The sequence below is a fragment of the Limulus polyphemus genome, unplaced genomic scaffold (assembly GCF_000517525.1).
Source record: "Limulus polyphemus unplaced genomic scaffold, Limulus_polyphemus-2.1.2 Scaffold877, whole genome shotgun sequence".
NCBI lineage: Eukaryota > Metazoa > Arthropoda > Merostomata > Xiphosura > Limulidae > Limulus > Limulus polyphemus.
In genome coordinates, this window is record NW_013666487.1 from 13,585 (window position 1) to 38,614 (window position 25,030).

Here is a 25,030-nt window from a genome sequence, read left to right on the forward strand (position 1 = left end):
TAACTTAAACTAAACTTAAATTTAATTAGTACATGAGAAGAGGAGGACGAAGAATACCTAACTAACTTAAGAAAACTAAATAAGTAATTTAGTAGTATATATATATATATATATATATATATATATATATAATTAATTTTAAACTTAATGAAAAACATTTATTGGAAACATTTTGTGCCTTATAGATTTCACTTATTAACAGCACTGATTAAAGAATTATCTGATTTTTAATAAAATTGTCTTTAGATAGCTGCAGTTTCCTTATTAAAATAAGTTGCTAACCTGTTTAAGTTTCTTCTTTTTTTCCTTCTCTGATAAAGTACTGTCATTAACAATTTTTTCCAAAAGGCTGGTCAAAGCTTGCTTTAGAACAGAAACCTTTTGCTCTTCAAACTGCTGTACTGAAACCTGTTCACAATAAGTAAGGGAAGATGGGTCTTCAACTGTGTATTTGATCTGTAACAAAGGCACAGACAATTGCACATGTCAGGAGTTGCAAAGAAAAGCACAGCATGCAACCTTTACCAAAGCAAGCAGCTTTCCCCTGAAAGCTTGAACTCTCTTGTTAGCTTTTAATTATGCATTACTGACTACAAGTTAGTTTTAAACTATAATAAAGAAGCATTATAACCCCACAGCTAAGATGCAGAATGACAGAATTTTACATAACAGACTAAGTTTTAAACAGCAAAAAGCCCTGCTTTTTAAACCTTCTAGCACTCAACTCTTACATAAAAAATAGAATCTGTCCAGAATTTTGTTCTTCAAGACCTTATACCAAATACTGTTGAGTTTTCCATTAATGTTTTAATACATTCTTAAAGCTTTTACATTAACCAATTCAAATGTGATATCCATTCTGTGTTAAATTACCTCAAAATACTTTAATCTCAATCAAACTCCTATTCTATTATGTGTGTCAAAAAATAATTGATGAAACTAAAACATTTGTAAAATACTTACACAAACACTATGAGTTAATGTATCTGGTGAGGCTACAGGATAGTTTTCTTCAAAGAAATACCCCTAATTTCAAGGGTTAGAAAGAAGCCCAAAATGTCTGGACAAGTGAAAGATTGGGTGAGAAGTTAATCAAGGAAACAACTTATTTGTTAACCAAAAAGAAGAAGAAAAAATTAAATTCCATGGTTGTGGAACCTAACTGATCCCTGGACCAATAATATATTGTTGCCATCATGTCAAAATTATGTAAATCAAACTTTTTCATGATGTGGGAACTGCTCTCAAAATATGTTGCTCTATATTCTGCTAAAATGAAGCATGTTTTCCCAGTTAGAAATTGTACATTTGTCAAATTATCAAAACAATGTAGTTTACATGACCACATTTTTGTAGTTTCAAAACCATGTGCATTTGAATGTGTACAACTGGACTTTAGATATGATAGTAATAACATCTGTCTTGAATCACAATCAAGTTTAATAAAATAAACGTGTTACAATAAAAAAATACAAGAAATAGATAAAAAAAAGTTGTTTCAAGCTCCCACACACTGTTACCAATTAGTAAAACTGTAAAAGAAGTTATTGGATGTTTCAAGATACCCGTCTTTCACGTAGCACAACTCAATGAAGTAACTGAAATTAAAGCACTGGAGTCAATCTACATAAGTTAAAATGAGACCCGTGAAAATTTGAAAAGGAAAATATTTTATCTGTAAGAAATAACTCAAAAATTGGTGAAGCACTAGAAGCCAATAGGACAAACATCTGTACTAATAATGGACAAATTATGAGTAGTGTGGAGAAAAAATGTACAGTTTACTTGATTTCTGTTTTATTATTACTGTTACCACCAATGAACAACCACTTAGGGCACAGTATTTCTAATCATGTTGCCAAATGGTGAGAGTCTAGCCATCTACCCAATTTGGTGTTTAAAAAGTAAATTTTGATGATGTTTTTTTAAGTATATGGACCATCAGCAGTAGCGTGTATTAGACTTTATCAATCCAGGTGATTGTGGCTTAGATACACAAACTTCCAGATAAATCAAGCATTTAACTCTTGTGAAATAGTTGAAATTTGTTTTGATATTTAAAAAAATAAAATAACAGAAAATTCATACATACTTACTTACATTTAATACATGAAATAGTTGCTTATGAAAAAGTTACAGTTAACTGTAGAGAAGAAGAAGGTTGTTGTAAGTAGCAGTTCCAAATTACAACCATCACATAACCATGAAACTATAAAGACTATAGCTTTTAATGTAGTAAGTGTATCTTTACAAAATTTGGCAAATTTTTAGTAAATGTTACAAATCTTTCGTACACAAAAAAATTAATTTTTGAAAAGGTATTCTTACTAAAGATTTGTCTGTGAACATATGGAGTTGTAGTATGACTCGGAATAGTCTCAGTGCAAGGTGATTGTCATTTTAAGATAAAAAAAATGCTTTTTTTTTCATCTTACAATTTCAAATTTCATTTGCACAACCACTAGAATCTCCAAAACCAAATGCTTTTTTTTCCCAGTAAAACTTAATATTTTATCTGTTATTTTCTCTACCCTAACATTAAAGAGACTCAATTTGTTTTCCTGACCTTGTAACCACCACAACAAAAAATAAAATAAATCTAAATTATCCTTTTTTTCTTTCTAGAATTACTGCAGATTGTAACAAAATATAGCAATTACTTATCCTAAACAGGATCAATCTTGTAAGAGTTTAAATATTTTTATTTTATTGTTTTATTGCTCCTTGAACATCGTAACTACTCAACATGCATAACAAAGCTATAAGCATCCCACAAATAAACAGCTCACGTTACAGTAAAATAAAGTCATGAATTACATAAAGCACATTAAGCTCTTGTACATACCTCACTGAGAAACTACTTAGTTACTTAATCGTTTTTCAAGTTGTTTTCTTATCGAACCTTAAGGGTTACTAATTCTGAAATTTTAAAAACTCAATAAAAGTTAGTTTTAGTACTTTACTGAGTTTTATATTTGAAATATTCAATTAGGAACACAAAATAATAATAAGCAAAATTTCCTATAACTAGTATAATTCAAGTGACTTTCTGACCAAGTTATAAGTGCATTGAAATATTTCCCCTATGTGGCTGAAGTGAACTTGGTGATAGCTACTTAGGATCTGTATGTCAAATAATTCAAAAGTTGTTGTTAGAACAAACTAGTATACCACATAATTCAGTAAATTAAAATCTTCTCTTTCTATTGGTTATAAATAATGTACTAGCAAATGTCAAAGAAAATTACTGACAATGTTTTGAAAGAGATATGTGATAGTAGTGCATGACATGTGAGTTTGACATTGTGATCCATATCTTTGTAAATCAAGATGATTGGAGGCTATAAAATTAGATTATGTCTCAGCATCTTTACTAATATCTTTCTGATTCTTTGTAGCTTCACAAATGCAGCTGCTGTATTTTGCTCTTTCGTTCTTAAAAAACATTATTCCCCTTCTTTTTATCATTTCCAGTGTTCAGCTTCTAATTTTGGAGTAGGTGTAAATTATATTGCTCAGTTACTAGTTTAGCTGTTTGGTCCAATGTGAATCAGTTTTTACCATCTTTGTTTTTGCTGCCGGATGCCTTTTATTTGTAAGTACCTGTAGTAGATAAAAATTTTAACACTAGCTTAGCTACTTTAGATAACTGTTAACCTTCACAAATCTAGGCTATCTGTTTGGAAGAATGACATTTCCAAGCCTCTTTTCCTCTTTTCTATTACATTACATGTGTAATGATGCTAGATGATTTTCATTAATCCTAGAATGTTCCAGCTCCATAACTTGCACCACATTCTATATTCAGCCAAGTTATACAGCATAACTGCCAGGTCCATGTTGGGGATAAGTGCAGCTACCTTTATGCCATGTCTACAGCTTCAGTCCATTCACCTTCTTTGAGTCTCGACATATGTATTTTGAGCACAACATGCAGGTTGTTAGATGGACAAGATGAAAGCAAATCCCAGTGACTGGAACATATTATCAATAAGTGGTGTTCTTCAGCTGCTGACATTAATAATTGTCCCAAAGCATCTTTACTGTCCTACCTCATTATATTAAAAATAATAACCTTTGGGCTTTGGGATAGCAGGTAAGACTGGTTGTGACAGACCCAGCACTTGCATCACTAATACCCAGAAAATGTAATCATTAAGTCTATAGACAAGGATATTAACCTGTGGGTCTACTATAGACCTTTCAAATTATCTTTGGTTTTAATTTAATTTTCAGGGCACTTAATAAGATATCCAGTGACCATCTATGGAATAAATATTTTTTTCTTCCTTTTTTAACACCTTGAATATGATTTAGTACCTGAAATAGATTACATCTTTTGGTAGAACTTTATAATCAGCTTGACACTTTCTAAAAGTTTGTGCACAGTTCTGAGTTTGTAAGTGTCCTTAGGAAGCATGTTGAAAGAACGAAATAGCAAAAATGAGAGTATTTCTCTTTGTATGGTGCCAATGCACTGCTCGTAATTCTCAGCAATAATTTTTCTGTTTGGAATTTTCTTTAAATCAATTCTTAAAATGGGGGAAGAGATCATCAATTTTATTGACATATCTTGAACAAACTTCCCTTTCAATGTAATTATTCACAATTCCCTTCCTTGTCTTTTAAAGATTTTGAAATAGGTGATAAATGCAAAGAATGAAACTTCCAAAACACAAAACAGATACAAACTGCTGCAACTATGAAATGATTTCATTTACATACCCTAGTATTAGGATTATAGTAAACTTGAACCCCCCCCCTCAACCTAAGAACAAAAGACTAGACTAAACGAAAACCAAATATAGACTACATTAAGTTTCTTTTATACACAATACTCATTAAAAGATAATGTTAAGCAGCAATAGGGCAGTGATAAACATTTCAAACATTTAACACTGCTGAATAATAACAGAGGAACAAAATATGAAATCATAAGAAAACATACTTATGGAAACTTCCACCTCATATTAAATTGTTTTTCTTTAAAAAATGCTGAGATGCTAATTATCTGTAGCTGGTAGGTTGGTTTCAACCACAAGAGTGAGAAAGTAATATTCAGCTGTTGCATGAAATGTAAAACAAATATTTATATAAAAAAAAATCATTGAAAAACAAAAACTTCAGTTCTTATCTCTATGTGCACTAGAGGACTTAACTTCTTTTAACAATCATATTTCTATAATTCTTAGTTCAGGTCTAACTATTTTGTGACATTTCTTGTTCATTGAAAAATTACACGTCACATTATTATTGTCCTGGGCATAACTGTTATTTATTTACAAATATATATTAATGTAAGTGAATTGAACAATAAATTCAAAGAGTGATGTGGTAAGTAAAAAAAAAAGAGAGAGACCAACTTTAATTAAACAGAATGCAAGATGATTCCCTGCTTGTAATCTTTTGCTGTTTTTTTTATTATTATTATTATGAAAATGAAACTTATATGATGCACTTTTTACTTCATCTATATATGATGGATTAAAAATAGAACTGTTTATTTCTCATATTTATGTTGCTTCTCTTTCAGCTGAAAAAACAAGTTTTATTCCAAGACAAAACATTTCACTATAAATATATATATATTGTGCTTTATAGCCCATAGGCTAAAAAATCCTTGAAGGAAGTTACTGTTAATCCTAGGAAGAAATGTATAAAGTTGACACCAGAGACATGATCTGAAGATTTTCAAGATCTCTACAACAGGAAGATCTTTATGTAGTGATTGTCCTGTGTGAAGTCTTAAAATGTAGAGGTAAACAACAAATTTTGCTTTTGTAAAGATTTATCTAAGAAATGTCAGCTTATGGCAACAAACAAAAATTCACTTAAATCATAATCTATAAATGCAGGACATAAAATTATTCATAGATACAAAAGGTTTTGCAACAATGTAATATTTATGTTTAAAAAAAAGTATGAATGAGTTGTACCAAATATAAATATACTTTGTTCACTCTGTAAACATTTTTTTTACTACTGTGTGTGTGTGTGTCTTCTTCCATAGGTTTATTTCAGATATATATTTTATATATATGCTCATATTTCTTCCAGTTATCCCAAAAGTAAAAAAAAAAGGTATTTACATTTCCAACAATGCTATATCAGAAGAAAATAATTGTCATATAAAGTGTCATCTTTTCAACCCTGTTGCTATGGGCTCAGTCAATTTGATTGAGTTTGTAACTATAATGACTAGAATTTCCACAATATAATTGTTAATATATTTTGTGTATCTTCATGAAATATGGCAAGCTATCAGTATTTGTTTGTTTGTTATGAATTTTGCGCAAAGCTACACAAGGGCTATCTGCACTAGCCGTTCCTAATTTAACAGTGTAAGACAAGAGGGAAGGCAGCTAGTTATCACCACCCACCGCCAACTTTTGGGCTACTCTTTTACCAATGAATAGTGGGATTGACCGTCACATTACAATGCCCCAAGGCTGAAAGGACAAGCATGTTTGGTGTGATGGGGATTCGAACACGCGACCTGCAGATTCATGGTTGAGCGCCCTAACCACCTGGCCAGCTATCAGTAAACAAGTCTTTTGCACACAAGAAAAACTACAATTGTTTATCTTAAATAGCTTAAAGCTCATAACAATATACATCTATTTATTTTTACATTTTATTGTTTTATTGCCCTTTGACCAATGTCTAACTAATAATCCCCTTATAAATGTTGTAAATAACTTGGCAAATGCATAGCTGAAGTTACCATACTGAATTATGTAACACTCGAGCTGCTCACAAGAATACCTCATGAAGAATTTTTAATACTATTATATTTCATTATCTTACTTTATCTAACCTAATAAGTTTCTAATTTTTACATTTTGGTTACTTTTATAATAATAAATAAAGAATATATATGAAAAACAAGAAATATGGTACTTACTTGTGTCCTTTTGTTTTTTCTGTCAACTGTTGATGAAAGTTAACTACTATTTTTTTTATACTAATGGTACTAGTACACTGAATAGTTTTTACTTAATTACAAAGTGCACCTAAGAACACAGAATAGTAACACATACAAAGCAAACAATATCCTATTACTGTCATAACTTACCTGGCTTTCTAACTACGTGATAAGAGACTAAAAACTTAGCTAATCTTGTTAACATGAATACTGCAAGAGAAATTTTCAAACTGGAGGCAAAACAGACAATACTCTGTACAGAAAACAACATAATATGTCACTTGATATGTTAAAAAATCTTACTGGTTACAAATAATATATCATAAAACATCAGAGAGTTCTATTGGCAATTTGTGAAAGAGAAGATGTGATAGGTGGGTGTGGCAAGTGGGTCTGATTTTCTAGTTTATGGCTTTGTAAACAAATAAGATTGAAGGCTATAAAAATAATGCTTTTCCATAGTAATATTATTATTATAACTAGCATATAGCCCTTCAAAAATGACAGGGCAAGTACTACCACCCATACCCCATAGTATACCCTAACCTCACATTTTATAACTGAGTGAAATAAATAAAAAGAAAAGTGTAGCTGATTAAAGAGGTTTGTTTTTTAATTAAAAACGTTGGTGATATGACAGAAAATAGCTTAATTCAGAAACAATTTAAGCTTAAAACTGAATCGATATTTTTACTTTCCTAATAAATTTTATGATCCTACACTAACACTACGTCTTTACTTTAGGCTTATTATACCAACACTCAATACACTTATAAGGTTTCATGGCACTCCTTCCTCACGGCCCCCCTCGCACTCCATCACTAAAATTGTAATGGGCAGACAATAATCGAACTATTCTATTTGGATAAATGCATTTTAGCTTTTATGACTCCTCCTATTTTGAGAAATCAAGCGTGACGTGACACACACTGGGTTTTATATAGATTAGATGAGTAATTTAGATAAAATTCCATATTTCTCAAAAACGTTAGTAAATAAATTAGAGAAGAGGGAAGACCTAGAGAGCAAATGTCACAATTTTCATAGTATAAAAGATTGAGGATTTTTAAAAAATATTTCCTTATAAAATTAAGAACTTAAAACTTACATAATATTAAAATTCGATTCATTAACTATTTCTTGATGCCAAGTTTATTCATATACAATGATATTAAAGTAGTCTGATTAAATTTTGAAAGTAACCCTCTAAAAGGTTGTGAAATGTGCACTTTAACCTACCCATAAAGTGGGTTAATACAAGTATCTAAAACCACAATTCTACACTGACTTTTCTTACAAACCATTATTACAAAAATAACCCTACCCGCCCTTGACGTACAACAGTCAAACGATTTTCAACTGCTTCACGTAGATCTGATGATGGTTGAAAGATATTCTCACAGTTATCCATTAGAAATGCTACAAGATGAAGAGCAAGAAGTTCATCATAATCTGCTTCTTTTTCTGAGCACAGGATGGACCTTACAAATGTTTTCAGCATCTATTAAGAAAAATATTGAAATTAGCTAATACTTAGTTTACAATTTTTGGTTGTTTATGTTTGTAAAATTTTGTACAAAGCTATATGAGGGCTATCTGCATTAGCCATTCCTAATTTTGAAGTGATAGCCTAGAGCTAGTCAACACCACCCACCACTATCTCTTGGACTACTCTTTACAAATAGGCTGAAAGGGTGAGCATGTTTGATGATGGGTTTTTATCGCACAACCCAGAGATCATGACTACCGAGTCATGTCGGGCCCTCACGTATATTGGAATGAGTAAAGTATTTTAACCTATAACAGAAGCCTATAATTCTATATGATACAGTTCACCAATATAAATAGATTTGTTTTAATTTTCACATGATTGCAAATACTATTTCAAAATTTGCATTTACAAGGTTAATGAATTTTGCAACTAAAGAATTGCACTTTCAGTTCCGTGGTAATCTTTATGATCATACTGATAGTGCAGCTAAGGGTTTCTGATTGGTTCCCTACCTTAGCTAAACTTTCTTTTTGTTTTCAGAAAAATTAGAGTTGGATGTTTGTCTTGTCTTTTAAACAGTTATCAGAGTTATGCAGCTGATACTTTTACTATATTCAAAAACCTATATTATGTTCCTTAGTTTTTGAACTATTTCAACAGTAAAGACAGAAGTATTAAATTTACTATTGAACATCAGTATAATCCTAAAACTCAAGTATGTAGGTTAACACGTGATTGTGATGGTATATTTGTTGTTTACCTTAAGAAAACATTTAATGGCTTTTATTTTAATTTGACAAGTTATATACCAATTGTGTTCAAAGAAAATCTAGTGATGATTTTAGTTCATGATGAATATAGAATCTCAAATACTAATGATTTTTTGCACAAAGAATTGTGCTACATTATAAATTTCGTATGCAAAATTGAATTAATTTCCTATTTATCAGATTGACTGAATAACAAACTAGTAAGTTTTTGGTGTATGAAATACCTAAATGCTCAGTTCATATAATCTTGTCATATACTGGAAAGTATTTTTTATATGTTACAAACAACTATAACCCTACTTCATAGAGCATATCTACATGTACAACTGCAACACAATTTAAACCTGGATGTCATCTGCAGTATTTCTTCAGTTATGAAGATTGTAAGTTATTTTAAGATCTTAGCAAAGGCAATTGATAAATATATCCTCATTCATAAACTGAGTTCAAAACTCAATCAGGTTAGTTCAGCTTGAAAACTTTCACTTACCTTATAACAACATACTAAACTCTTGATTAAAAAAATATGTTGTGGATTTTTCTCACACAATGAAGCATCACTCCTTCAACTAACAAGTTTTTGGAAGTACATGTTCTAGTTATATTCAAGCTTTACCAGTAGTGTGATCATTTGAAATGGATTTGATTTCTTGCAGGCAAACAAAACTGAGAGGCAATTGCTTGGGTACTTTTAACTTGTTCTTGTTTACACAGGGATGAGGTGAACCAGCCTTTTACTTAAGTTTGTCAAACCAAACAAGCAAATTCTCTGCTTGCTAAAGGATGTTGTGTTCAACTGCTCTATGTTTTTCTTATTATATAATTTTTTTTCACTCTTATTATGAGTACACCTCTAAAGTCTTCAGTTATTTTGAGACTTTCCAATCAAAATCAACCCTACTCACCGTATTGTGACATTTCATGATAGAAGTACTGTGATACAAGTTATCAAAATTATTGATGCACCTGTAATGTAAAGCCTACCTCTATGTTTATTACTTTTGATTGAACATCTGCCATTGCACTTTAAGGAATTTGTGCATTCCAAGTTGTTCAGATACATATCTTCAGTTGGTCAGCTGCACCACAATCAGCCACTTCCAAGTAGCGTTTGTTTGTTTGTTATGGATTTCGCACAAAGCTACACAAGGGCTATCTGCACTAGCCATCTCTAATTTAGCAGTGTAAGACTAGAAGGAAGGCAGCTAGTCATCACCACCCACCGCCAACTCTTGGGCTACTCTTTTATCAATAAATAGTGAGATTGACTATCACATTATAACACCCCTACGGTTAAAAGGGCAAGCATGTTTGGTGGGATGGGGATTCAAACCCACGACCCACAGATTGCAAGTCGAGTGCTCTAACCTCCTGGCCATGCCGGGCCTTTCAAAATAGCCTCAGATATTGATCTTGGTTTAACTAACTGAGCCTACTAATTCAAGTATTTTGTCTCTTGCCCCAGCACCACTTGACATTTTTCTCACCAGGTTTGAATGAATTTGGTGAATAGACAATTTGTCCAATGAAATGGTGGATGTATGCAAAGTGGCAACTAATTTTAATCTATGTTTACATGGTATTTCTGCACAAATGCTATCCACACAGCATTAAGATTGTCTGAAACAAACAAATCATGAAACTAATGCAAAAATCAAGTGTAACATAACTTACTAAACTTCTTGTTGATAAGTCAGGATGGAGTTTTAACTTGTCATTCCTAACAACTTTATTGATCATCCGAAGTAAAAGATGCAGATGTCTACGGCTGGACGATGGAAAGAGTAGAGTTAACAACTGGTATGTGTTTGTTAACTCCTGTACTGCTGAAGGACTCACAACTAAAAAGAAACATATTATCTTTGAAAAGAATATTTAATATTTCTAAATAAATTTAAAAAAGTAATTTAGACCATACTGAAGCTGTAGTACTTTTGTCGAAACTAATAGCCTGGACTTTTATAACCATTAATAAAAGGATTTTGGCAAAGTTAGTTTCACTTTTTAACCCAACTAAAAGGGCAATACAAAATATTCATATACTGTAGGAATAAGATATAAAGCAGGGAAATTGTGTTAGAAAATTACCAAAACTAAATAATAAAAACTACCTACCATATTCTAATCACATCATAGCTATTGACACAAGTTTTTCAATTAAGTAAAAACATCAACTTAAAATGTTCTAAGTGATATCCTACACAAAACTATCCACAATCACATAAACATATTTGTGTTAAGAAACTTTGGTATTTTAAATTATATAGTTTTTTTATTTAAAATTTACTTTGTGGTAATATTGTATTAATAAGTGAACAACTCTCTAGTACGGTTTCTAAAATTGGAAAAATCTGCTATTTTAAGTGCACTTATTCCTTGTTTTGGATATTCACACAAGTAAAACTACATAAGTCATTCCTTAATTTCAAATTTGTTGAATAAAGCTAGTCAACAGTACCCACATTGCTAACTCTTAACTCTTGGGCTACTCTATACTGATAGACATACTTTTCTAGTATTTTTTTTAAGTTAACTGATTTAAAATGTTCACATACTAGTTGACAGGAATTTTGAATGGCTTATACATATCAACAAAACACCCAATTTATATTTGTCTGACATAGAAACATTTATACAACAGGTATCAAATCTATAATGTTGTTTCTCTATGCAATAATATCACAGTAAAAGTAAATTATTTTGCATCATCTTTAACATCAACAACATATCAACTCCAAACATTTTGAAAAGCCATAGAATAATCATAAAATTGATTAAAAAAGAATGATCTCATACTGATCTTTTAACATATAAACAAATAAAAATATATGAAATGCATATTTATGATTTTAAATTCACAAAAAAAAATATAGAAGAAAATAGTAACTATACAAAATCACCAGTAATTTAAGCAAAGTCTAACTGGTTTATCATTTTTAGCCTTTAAGTAGCCTTTGTTAAAAAGTCAGTAATATAATTTCATTTCTCTGATATTAAGTGCTAGTTCTGCTGATAGATTATGACACCATTTATTTTAAAGCTTAGAGAGTGACATATACTTAGTATTTGGACATAAAAAACTCAGTTCTGAGAAAACAAAATAAATCTATTAAAATGCCATGCATGTGAAGGGTGTAGCTCCTAATGAGCAACGTAATTCAACCGGGATAACTTGTGGAATGTATGGAAACTTACTGATTACCAACCACTATAAATATGGCAGAATCTGCATGATTTAATGAAATAAATGTATGGTCATTTTTACCTCTTTCATTCAACCAAACAAAAAAGTTTAATTTTTTTTCTCTGATGATTAAAGAAATCACGAAGAATTAAATAGCAAAAAAATGTGAAATCCTCATTTTTGGTAAAGTTCAAGGTGTATGGAAAAAAAACCCATTAAAATTACTAATTAGCACATCAGAATTTCTCATCCATAGAGTTATGCATTACACAATCTATTGGCAGTCTGTTTCTAGTAAAAACTTGATATTTCAATAAGTTGCCTTACCATCAAAACTAGGTTTTGAAGTCATATTGCCACTGGTACTGTACATTGTCAATGACAACTTGAGAATTAGTTACATTTTAAGATATTATTACTATTAAACTTGATCATATTAGGAAGATTTTTAAACAATTCCGTTAAACTACAAGTGACCTTTATTATTCTTGAAAGTATCTATAATTGACAGAAATAATTATTTGATTCATAATATGCTTAACTCAAGATACGAGTTACTTATTCCAATTAAATAGTGCTTCAAAGAAAAACATAGTGTAAAAGTTCTCCATAAAAAAAGGACAAATATTTCACTGTTAGATCATCCATTACAAGAAAATTTATTACATTAAATTATTTTGAACATTCAGTTTCATGAAGTTGCTAGTAAGAGAAAGTGAAAACTATGTTCAGAAGTATTTATTAAATGTGTCACTTGAATTTTGGTCAGTATGAATCTATATAGCATTCACAACCAGGTGAGACCAAAACTACTTATGATTATAAAGCAGTATCAATTTTAATAGGTTATGCTTGCCTCTACTTACTACTTTGGTCACTTGAATTTTGGTCAGTATGAATCTATATAGCATTCACAACCAGGTGAGACCAAAACTACTTATGATTATAATGCAGTATCAATTTTAATAGGTTATGCTTGCCTCTACTTACTATAATACATTTTAAATAATGTTTCAAAAAATTATTGATTTTTATATGGTAATTGGCATTTTTTTTATATGGCTTTTGGAATGGCATTTGGGAGACATGAATTTTAATAGGAATTAGAGAAATTAAGCAGTAACCTTCAAATAAGATACAGACTGAGATTTTTTTGTTTTTTAAATACTCATTAAACCATGGTTTCAGTAGCTTACTGCTACTCAATCTTGTGCGAGTTATATCAAATTTTTTACACCATTTTAAAGATGAAACTGATCTATTATGTTATTTTTAACCACATGATTTTCTTAGAGAAATCTGATGGTTTGGAGAAAAACGTGTCTTAGAAGATAAAATGATATTGAATTAAACATATTTGTTGGCAGTAATGAACTGAACTAAGACAAGTTGAAAATACAGACTTTACAGCATTCAAGTCTACTGCAAGATATATTAAGATACAAAAAAAACAACAACAAAATAGGTAAAAGATGTAAATGAATTGACAAAAAAAAGGTTAAATTTATTTGTTTATATTATATGCACATGTACCCCTTAGTCTAAATTTTAGCTCAAATACCTTCATGTACTTGTTATGCAGTATAAGCACAAAAGTTTTTAAAATGCATTTGTTACAAAAATTCCAAAACAAAAGACTCCATTACAAAACTCTGAAAGATCAGATGTACAAAAACTATGACTCTAAAACTATTTTTATCTGTGTTTTAAACCTAGTTGATTTTTAGATTAGTCTTCATAACTTTTAAATAAGTAAATAAACGTTAATCAGAGAATTAAAATTGATTACTGTAATTAAGAAAGTGAAAAGCAGTTAGCAATCAGCAACAAACACAGGAAATATCAGCATAAGAGGAAAGAAAGAGCCAAAGCCAAGGTAGTTACCAGAAAAATTAATGGAGGTAACAGAAGAACCTGGTGCATCAGGGCGATGAGGAAAACGCAAAGATTGATAACATTTCTTATTACCAAATGGTTCAATTTCTTGATCCTGACTATTTCTGCAAACACCGTGATTTTCCATTTCAGAAGCCTTAGCATTTAACCTTTTACAATTCTGTACATTGATACCAGAAACATCTATTGGATTAATTTTTCTAATGCTTGACTGACACCAATGAGGCTGGATTATCATCTCATAGGATTTCTTGTTTGTGTCTGCTAGACTAGAGTTCCTGTTATTTTGTAAAACCAAAGTGCCAAATTCTCTATTCTTATCCTGTCTTTCTATTCCCTCCTTCAGATTTCTAGAATTACAAGAACTTGGGACACTGCATGCTGAATCATTTACTGGCAAGTTAAACTCTTCATTAAATGCTTTCTCATTACTAGATTCAAACTTGCATCTTTGCATCCATCCATCTTTATTTCTTCTTAAATAGCCAGAGTCTTGAATTATTTGTGAATCAATATTACTTTTGGATGAACTTGATGAGAAAGTACTACCTCCTGTTGTAAATCTATCTACACTGTTATTAATATGTTTATCAGTCCAGGAAGAGTAACTTAATACTTCTTGTGTAGGTTGACAGATGTCAGAATTTTTCAAGCTGATTTCTTCTAAGGTATATGACCTAGCTGTACAATATGAGCAACAACTTGAATGTGCATTAGAAAAATTATCATTTGTTTCATCATTTGGTGGAGTTGGGTTTGGAGAATGATATCCCACTGAACCACAAAGGGGCTTATCCATTCTACTATAGCTTAACTCGCGTTTATTTAACTCTTGATTCTTCCTTTGCCCATATTCACGCTTCAAATGTCTCATGCTGCCAAATCCTCTGATATAGGAGGCTTCACCAGTTCTTAAACTTGGCTGACGGGGTAAAGTCACCAGTCCACAAGCAAAGCCGTAGCTTTTTTTCTTTTCACCTTCTTGAGGAAAGTGGTCTAAATCATCAGCTGAGTGACACCTTGACGTTCCTTGTAATTCACTCAGAATAGGCTCTCTGGAAGGCCCAATTTGCTCATTATCAAATTTATTTAGTTCAAAAGCAGAATGTGTTAGAAATGGTTTTGTTTGCCATATAGGAGAAGACCATTCTCTCTTGGGACCACTGCTTATACTTTCTGGTATGTAACTGCAAGCACTAATTGTACTTTGAGTATCTGGGTGATTGGTGGACTGACTTCCCATAGTGTGAATGCTTGACTGTGAGCCATATTGCTGAGTTAAGGCCTTGTGAGAAACCACTCGAGTAACTGGAGTCGCTGTGCTAAAAGCAGTTTCAAAATATACTTGTGATGATAAGTTATTTTCAGGCTGCCCACTCCCTGCAAAATTTCCACAAGGTTTAGCATTATCTGCATTTTTGTAGACTACTTGACTTGCATTCTGGTATCCTACCATATTTAAAGTATTTGTTTGAGTAATGGGAGTAGAGGTTTTCTGTTCATTTCCATAATTGGATTCCAGCTGATTTAATGTCAAGTGATGCAACAAGTTTTCAATAGAGCTAAATGAGGACAATCCACCAGGCTGAAAGTTTCCACCTCCTAGTGGTACTATGGCAGACTCTTGTTTCTGTTCATGAAGAAATTCAGACTCTTCTAAAAGAGAAACAAAATAAATTATTGCATATCACACATAACATCTATAACACATAATTGAAGTAAATGAAATAACTTAGCTGGCTAATAACTTATAAATCACACAACAATGTCAGTCACAATGGAAAATGAAAGAGAAACATTGTGAGCTATATGTAGATTAGGAATTTGCTTGGAACAAAAATGTAGTAACCATAGTGATATTCTTTTTTAAAGATTAATTTAAATACAAATTTCTGACACAGAACAAATTATATATCGTATAAGCTATTTTCAAACAGCATGTTGTTTTTTTGGGTGAGGGGGTGGGATAAGCTGTCAAACATTTCAAATATGTTTAAATGCAATAATTTTTATGATGGCAGTGACCCGTAAGATATAGGATTAAGTAATGTTCTGAAGTATACCAGTTCTGCTATTTCTTCTTTTTAAATTTCTAATATGTTAGATGTAAGTAATTGGATAACAGTAAATTTGGAGTTTATGTATATGTAATTATTATTTTTTATAACAACAGTGGTATACTTAGCAAATTGTCTTACACTAAACTCAATTTTCAAGGTATTTTAGTTCAAAGTTGTTGTTGTTCTTTTGTAGACTTTTTGATGAATGCTGTTCTTCAGGTCTAACAGCAGACTGTTGAAAGCTTAAGGAGGTACAAGAATAAGAGTTGTAAATTATTGTTTGAAACTTTCAACAGTCTGCTTTAAGGTCTGAAGAATGGCAACAAGGTAACCCAAAATGTCATTTAATAATAACAGATTTTACTGGCTATTCATGATGTTATTTTTTTTCATTCGTGCCTGGCTATCGATGAAGCAGTTTCATTCAATTTTTTAACACCACTATGTATCAAAATATTAGTTCACCTGTTTCTTATTTAAAACTTAAGCACTTTTGACACTTTATGAATTAATTTACTGCTAAAAAATCATGAAATAAATGTATATGGTCAGTAACAAAATGCATTCTCTATATTTAAATGTCATTAACAAGTATGTAACTAAAGTTCTAATAAAATGTTTTAAAGTGTATGAAAAGCTCTTATTATAATAATAATTTTTTTAAAATTCTTTACATAAGATAAATGGTGCTAAAAATATCAACATCGTAAAGACAGTTATAGTTCTTTTCTTAAGGTATTAAAAAATGATGCATTTAAAAATACGAATAATAAAAAGATAGATCAAGATATCAAAATGTATATAGAATGAGCCATGCTTCATTTTATTATTCAAGATCATTTGAGAAATGTTAACACCTGCTACACCTACTGATGAATATAACATGATTAAAAATCAATAAATAGTGAAATGTTAACTAAAAAAAAACAACAAAAAAACTACATCACAAACTATGGTGCATAATCATTTTCCTCTTTATCTTGTGATAAGGATGACTGTAAAGTTAAAAAAATACCACAGTGGAATGTTGAAAATAAACAGTCCAGCACTTAAGTAAAAAATTAAAGAGTATAAATTAATCAATGGTTCCAGGTTTAGAATATCTTTCAAAACAAGATCTTACACAAAGGAGTTTCAAAATTTACAAGTATACAAGAATATCTCAACATCATACAAACGAGGAAACATAGACTATAAAATGACAAATTTTAAAAAAAAGACAAATATACTTCACAAAAAAACTAGGATACACTTCAAGTTATAAAACATTCTTTATTGAAACAAACAAAAAAAACTAAATCACATTTTATCACTTTATTTATTAACTTACTGAAGATCACAACAAAAATGTCATATAAAGTGAATGGAATAAGAGGCACTCCTAAGTTATTGAAGTAATCTCTAACGACTCTAAACACATCCAGCTCAAAACCAGGGTAATTAGGAAGACAACTACTGCTCCCAGATGCATGTGGCCCTAGGAAGAACAAAATAAACCAAATTCTTAAAATATCTTAAAAGATATCCATTATATTATCTATTAAATAGCAAATTTGATTAAACATTTTGGTGTTATAAAACTTATAAATATGTAAATGCATAAATATTAAAGCCAAAGAAGAAAGCTTTCTGGTAATAGTTTTTAACTCAGGACAATAACAAAGCAAAGTAAACACTGTAAAACAAAAATTAAATGATCATTACCTGAAGGTTAGATGCCATAAGTTAAAAAGAAAATTAACAAATCCCCACCCTACCTCAACTTCTCAATATTCAATGCGATTCAAGTTTTTTGAGAACACCCTACTATTTCACTAAAGAATATTTAATCATAACAATAAATGCACACTTGTTTCTTACTCTAACAATATATACAATTATTAATGTTCATTGCTTTGACAAAGTGTATCGTATCAAATAGGAACAATAATCTAAACTATTATTTTACAAAAGTTTGTATGTGTACAATGCGAACACGTGTGGTATCTCTGCTTATAATGAAAAATTGCCTGACTAATTGTCATGAAAGTAGTGTGTACCCTCCGAGACCCTTATGTCTTTCCCGTGCATTGAATGAGTAAGTCAGCTAGTAATAAATAAGTAACAAAATATACACACTGCAGTTACACTTTTTGATTAAGCCATGTAAGGTAATTTTCCTTTCGCCAAAGTTTTTGAAATGAAATAATAAACAGTGATTGCTTCTCTGGTTCGGATTTTTAAATATAAAATTATCTAATATCTGAGATAATTATACCTTCTGTAGATTATTAAGTGCTCTAATCATAAGCTTATGTGCTCTCTATATAAATACCAACTTCTGAATCAAGCAATCGACACTTTTATGGATTTCCTCTATGCAAAGCAACTACTCAAGAGTGCATTTTTTGTACCTGTAAATTGTACACTGTGATCTCATTTATTTTGCCAAAATGTACAGTCTTTCCAAAAGATTCCATTTTTTTAACACAAAACCTTTTAACTCAGGATTATATTGTGTATTAAAATATGTTTATCTTTCAAATATCTGATTAAAAAAAAGCATTCCTGCCTAGGATCTAGTATGGGCAAAGCATGTTGTTTGAAAGTTTTAAGATGGACAATATTTACTCTCTTTTTGGGGGTGAGGACCTCAGCACAGAAATAAGACTGTTTTCAGCTTCTTAGACTAAAAGAGATACAGTTCATACAAGATTCAATGCCAGTAAAATACCCATTTAGTTTCAGTTTAAAACTATTACATTTTTATAAGGAGTGATAATAATAATTTATTCCAGGAAGAATTGCATATTTGTTTCTTTCAGATGTTTGCAAAAAGCTATTAAAAGACTACCTGTGCTAGAAATATCTAATTTTCAACTGATAAACTAGCATAAAGGAAGATGGATAACAGTACCCAACACTAATTCTTGGGTGGGCTCCTCTAAATTAAATAGTGAGATCCATCCATCACTCTTGTAACACATCCATGGTCCCAAAGTGCAGGCTATGATTTTGCAACAAAGGGGATTCAAACCAAGGACCTTCAGGCAGACTAATCATTTGACCATGCCCAGCCCCAAATATAATACTAATTTTCACTAACCAGCATGTGGATTCCTTTTACTTAATCATGTTTATATTATATATACTGCATTTATAAACCATCTGAAGTATTAAAGTAGCTACTTACAATTTGCTAAACACTTCATTGCTGACATTACCCAGTAAGGCAGGTCATCTGGGCAAAAACAAAACTCATTTCAACATTTTGATTAATCATCAAAATTAAGTAACATATTTTATGATCTTAACTATAGTTGTGAAATTCATAATTGTTATTCTGTTATTATTGAACATCTATATCTTTGGATTTTGTTGCAACAGATAAATTCCTTCCGTTTCTTTCTAAAAATGATACAACCAGTGAAGGAATTTACAGATATAACTCTAAAGGTTAATATTTTATCAACTTCAGCCATTATTTCTCAACATTTAGAAAAGAAATTAAAAAATCAAATTGTTTAACACAAAAACCTTTTTATTATTTAGTGCTGTAAATGAAAGTTCTAAGTTGTTTTTTTGTAATTATCAGAAGGAATGCACTCTATCTTGTATGAAACCAGTAGAGCACATATTCCTTTAGAAGCATTCACCATAACTTTTATTTGAAAGTTAATATATTTTACTACACACATCTGTTAAAACACTTCGACAAAAATATATTTACCACTAGGTGGTGCCAGTGTTCTCCTTTTAAAAAACACTATCAATTGTTTTTTGAAACCAGTAACAGCTTAAATACTAACAATGCAAAAATAATTGAAGCAGGACAGTCATATTTATTCTGTGAAGAATAAAGCTTTTAAATTATATCTCTGTACACAAAAAAGGAAAAGATCAAGTCCAAAATTTATACATCTTTCACACAGTAATGAACATGTACATTTAACCACAATGAATGAAAAATACTTCAATATCACTCACAAGAAAGTTAATTTCTTTATGAAATATTTTTAAAACTTATAACTGTATAATGGAGAAAAATAGTAGCAACTTGAATAGTTTCACTGTTACTAGAGAACAGATAATGTAGTCTACGAGAGGCATCCAGAGTTTTCAGTGCTCTGGTGCTAGCTATAAGTGAGAACTTTGTTTCAAGTCACTTTCACAGAAACAATTATAAGTGCTACAATTTTTGTGGTATTGGATGAGGATCTATGACAGGCCAAGTTATAGATCAAATGACTTAATAAGACAAATCAAAGAAATACCTGTGAAAAAACGTCATTAAGTAATACATAAGATATTAATTGTGGCTAAAAATATCACTGACAGTGAGGGTATCCAACTAATGAAACACTGTAGTATAGTCTTCATAAGTAAGAATGTAACAACAGTACATTTAATTAGCTATACTCTTTACTGCAGTGACTTTTAGTTCTATAAAACTAGTTTGTTTTGACCAGAAGTTAATTTCAAGTACCTCAAAATCCTATCTGGAGGTATCTACAATTGAGAGAGAGAGAGAGAGAAAGAAATGAATGATAATGAAACATTTACTGACAATGTCAAAACTAAAATCTCTATGGCAAATGAAAGAGAAATTAGTTAGAGATCAAACTTCTTGTACAAACAGTTCATTACTAGTTCTGTTATCAGTCTTATTGTAATGTAATATCACACAAACTACCAATCTATAGATTGAACTTCACTATATGTTTGGTTTGTCTGGAATTTTTTGCAAAGTGACATACAAGGACTATCTGCATTAGCCATCCCTCATTTAGCAGTGTCCAATAAAAGGAAGGCAGCTAGTCAATACTACCCAACACCAACTTTTGGGTTACTATTTTAATAAAGAATAATGGGACTAATCATAATATTATAACACCCACATGGCCGGTGACAGGGATTCAAACCCTCAGGTTGCAAATCCAGCACCCTAAACACCAGACCTATACCATATGAGTGATGATTTTTTTTTAAATCCAAATGTTATTTATTTTGTTTTGCTTGTAATATTCAGCAATGTGTGGTTGTAAAAATATTTATTTGTGATCCTAATGAAGAAAAGTAAGCTTTAGCCACTACCACAATACATTTTCATGTCACCACTGACCATTTAAACACTGTACTCAGGTAATTTACTATTAATATAATAACTTATTCACAGAAAAATATACCAAACACAAGATATATTGAATAAATAATGTAATACTGAAAAGTGAACCTCACCTGTTTTATCTGTTAAGACAACAACTCCATTACGACTTATTCGACACATGTTATGCATGATAACTCTTCCACTAATTTCTTGAACATTTAGAAAATCATCTAAATCATGTTCTGGTATTAAATCCTGCAACCTGAAAACATTTTCATAAAATGAATGAGGATACAACAATTAAACTTAACTACCACAGCAAAATATGCTATATGCAACAAAATAGCCCTAATAAAAGTAAAAATTTGACCAAAAGAGCTGGTAGTATGAAATTGTGAAAGGCCCTGGGTTACTAATGGCTGTCAGTCACTTGAAAAACCGCCAAGTTGGTAGATGAGAAATCCATGTGCATTTAAAAGTTTTAGTAGCGTGACTAAGAATTTCTTCATAATTATAAATATATTAGTAGGAGAAGAGCTAAATGTGGTTTACAGTCTAACACAACAAGCTTGATTATGTTCTTATTATTTGGTTAATTAAACAAATAAATACACTTTAAATTACCATTAAGGTTTAGCTTCAGCTTTTTTTACCACAGTATTATTTATGGAGGGCTAATATACAGCTATTGACTTCAGTTTTCAAAAACTGGATGTTCATCAGAAATTTGAATATTAAGAAGTTATTACCTTTCTAGAGTTAATGTTGCCCACACTCTTTCAATTTCTTGCATTGATAATGACCTAGCAACAAAACAGCATTCTGGCAACTGGTTCTTGTCCTTTTCCTGTTCACAGCTTGCTGATTTCTGTTTCTTTGCCATATTTGAGACAATACTGAAGTTTTCATAATTTTCTCTTTGAGGTGAATGCCAAAAGTTTGGAATATATGTTGCCATTTTGAATGTTTCTTTTTCATGTTGTTCATTGCAGTTTCTTGTAGACAGAGGAGTTCTATGAAACAATCTGTAAGAATGCTTTCTTGAAGGTGAGTGATAGACAAAGCTGAAAAGAAAAAAAACTTACTGGCAAAAGATAGTTGGATAAGACATTCCTATTATTATATTATCTCAAACTTATGAGTTCAAAGTTCTATTTTATTAAACTGGTGATCCAATATATAGCAAGAAAAGAAAATCAAACTGTTTTCACTGACTGATCACACTGAAGCTCTTATGAAATATCATATATCATTATACCTTTATAATTTTTTGAGCTATATAAAGATGGAAAAAAAAATTCTAGATTATAAAAACCAACATAAGTTTTTGTGCAATGCATTAAACTATCCACAATTTTTTTTATTTTTTTTAAATATGTAAGTTTAGTGACTATTTCCTAATCAACAGCATAGTATAGCTTAAGATTTAACATCTATTTAAATTAATGGCAATGAATTGTTTTACAATTTCTTCCTTTTGTTATTTCACAATCAGATATAAGGACAGAGCAAATGGACAAATGAGTGTGAAATATTTTGAATTCAATGCTGGGCATCAAAGGAGCACAGTATACTAGAGAGCATGCTCCTCATAAAAAGTTTGGGGCATTCTCTTGTCATTTTTCTTTCATATACTAAACACATTTGATTCCCTTTTGTAGCCAATTAGCCAAATTTGGTTAGCCATTCAAGAGTTCTGTGCATTTTTTAGTAGCTCTTTATGACAAGTGAAGTGGTTTATAAGTTTGTTGAAAAGATTTTCCTAGCAAATCAACATTTTTCAATGAACTTCCTCAATCTTTATTTCACTACTTCTGACTTACCTCCAACAACAAACAGAATTTCTAGTTCTCTCTCAAACAAGTCTCATCTGGATTTGTTTGTGAATGAAATTCTCACAGTTTACTTCATTATGTTATTCAATAACTTTTGCCATTTTTGAATTCATACCATTTTGAAATTAAACTAATATAAAATTTTCAATAAATATTTCTTGCAAAAAATTCACACCATAAACATGGTATTTTGTAAGATCAGGAAACATGCTAACTAGATTCTAATTGGTGGAAAATGGAGTTGGTTATATGCAAAATATTGAATTATAAAGAATATGTTGTTATGCAGGACTGAAATATGGTAGTGCTTATTTTGAAAATTCAACTTTGAGCATTTTATTTATTTGTTACAATGTTTTGCAATGGTAAAATAACTGCAACCCAAATTTCTCCCAGTATTGTTGTGAATCTCATGAACAACCCTCAACAATATTAGTCAAAAACCCACCAACAGATAAAAGAATTCTCAACTGTGTATGATTTTTATATAAACTGTTAAATTAACGAAAAAAATATCTACATTCATAAATATTTTTGAGTACAACAAATAACAAATATTACAGAATTTCACACTGGGTAACATACAACAATATTTACACGTACACATAAAAGACAGTATGGTAAAAAAAAATAACAGCAAGCACTCACTGATATAGTTTCCCATTATCTTGGAAATCATCTTTTTGACTGACTTTAGAACCTCTGACATCTTCAATAACACAAGTTTTTAGAAACTTCTGAAGCAGCTGAATTGTCTGTTGCCTTGCAGAATTAATGAAAAGAGAAAGAAAAATTGGTTTCAGCACCATAAACAGTTTATTGGGGGGGTAGGAATCTCAGAAATCAGCAATAACATTTTATTAAGCTTGAAACTGTACAATTTTCATTAAAACATTATTGACTGTCAAACCCATTAAAAACTATTTCTAAACTAAGTCTTTATTAATTATAATTCTTGATGCATAACAAGCATTATAACAGATTGACTTTGAATATTACTTTAAGTAACTAACTATCTTAGAGTTTACAGTGAAAAAAAAAGAGTAAAATGGCTGTCATATAGGTACATATCTAATGTGTATGTTAATGGCAAAATATATGAAATATTCAACATGAATTTTGTAAATGAAACTAAATATTATAATGATAAAAGAAGCATTTCAATCTATTACAGTAGAAGATATGTTTAAAGAAGTCCTATTTCTTATCAATAAATGAAAATTACTGATAAAATGTAATAATTATACATTACTAGCAGAAATGTAGCTGTTTGTACTGGTAATTATTAATCATAATGTTCATACCTATTCACAAAAACTGTTAAAAAAAGTGAATGTTTTCAAAAAAAAAAAGTATCCAAATTGTGCTCTTCAGTCACATGCAACTTATTGCATCAAAATGATTCAATGCTCAGAGTTTAAAATTTTCATAAATTTTACTGATATAAACTGTAATGTTTTTTATATATTAAAAGTACTATCCTTTATTGAAAAAATAAGTTTTTTTAAAAACTCAAGTTTTTAGTACATTTGAAAATTACTTCAATAAAGATATAATCAAACCCTCACATGTAGTACTAGTGAAAGTCGTGTTCTCGTTGTGTGGGAGAGCACTTTTATTTAAAATTGTGTTCTGTTATAAAGTTATGGTTGTCGCACCACAGTTATTTTTCAAATTGTCTGAATATTGAATACCCAAAATGTGAATTTTTTTAGGGATATTTGTTTCTGATGCCATTCAATAGATGGCGCCACATTTCACGTAGTTTTGGAAAAAACATAG

The 25,030-nt window shown here is 30.5% G+C and overlaps 1 protein-coding gene across 7 annotated transcripts in view; it reads right to left on the reverse strand.

Annotated features, from left to right (window-relative positions):
- The window catches only part of LOC106460998 (DEP domain-containing protein 1A-like), a 49,766-nt gene that overhangs the window by 6,512 nt on the left and 18,224 nt on the right, over positions 1-25,030 (reverse strand). For 4 of the 7 annotated variants that reach the window (XM_013920766.2, XM_022387797.1, XM_022387792.1 and 1 more), the window contains 9 exons: positions 23,897-24,010; positions 22,163-22,477; positions 21,545-21,675; positions 19,500-19,547; positions 17,658-17,804; positions 14,256-15,923; positions 10,862-11,028; positions 8,250-8,426; positions 283-456 (listed from right to left, as the gene is read on the reverse strand). In XM_013920766.2, coding sequence (XP_013776220.1) covers positions 283-456; positions 8,250-8,426; positions 10,862-11,028; positions 14,256-15,923; positions 17,658-17,804; positions 19,500-19,547; positions 21,545-21,675; positions 22,163-22,477; positions 23,897-24,010 — 2,941 coding nt within the window. The remainder of the gene's footprint in view (positions 1-282; positions 457-8,249; positions 8,427-10,861; positions 11,029-14,255; positions 15,924-17,657; positions 17,805-19,499; positions 19,548-21,544; positions 21,676-22,162; positions 22,478-23,896; positions 24,011-25,030) is intronic. The other 3 variants (XM_022387796.1, XM_022387794.1, XM_022387795.1) reach the window with 3 other exon arrangements.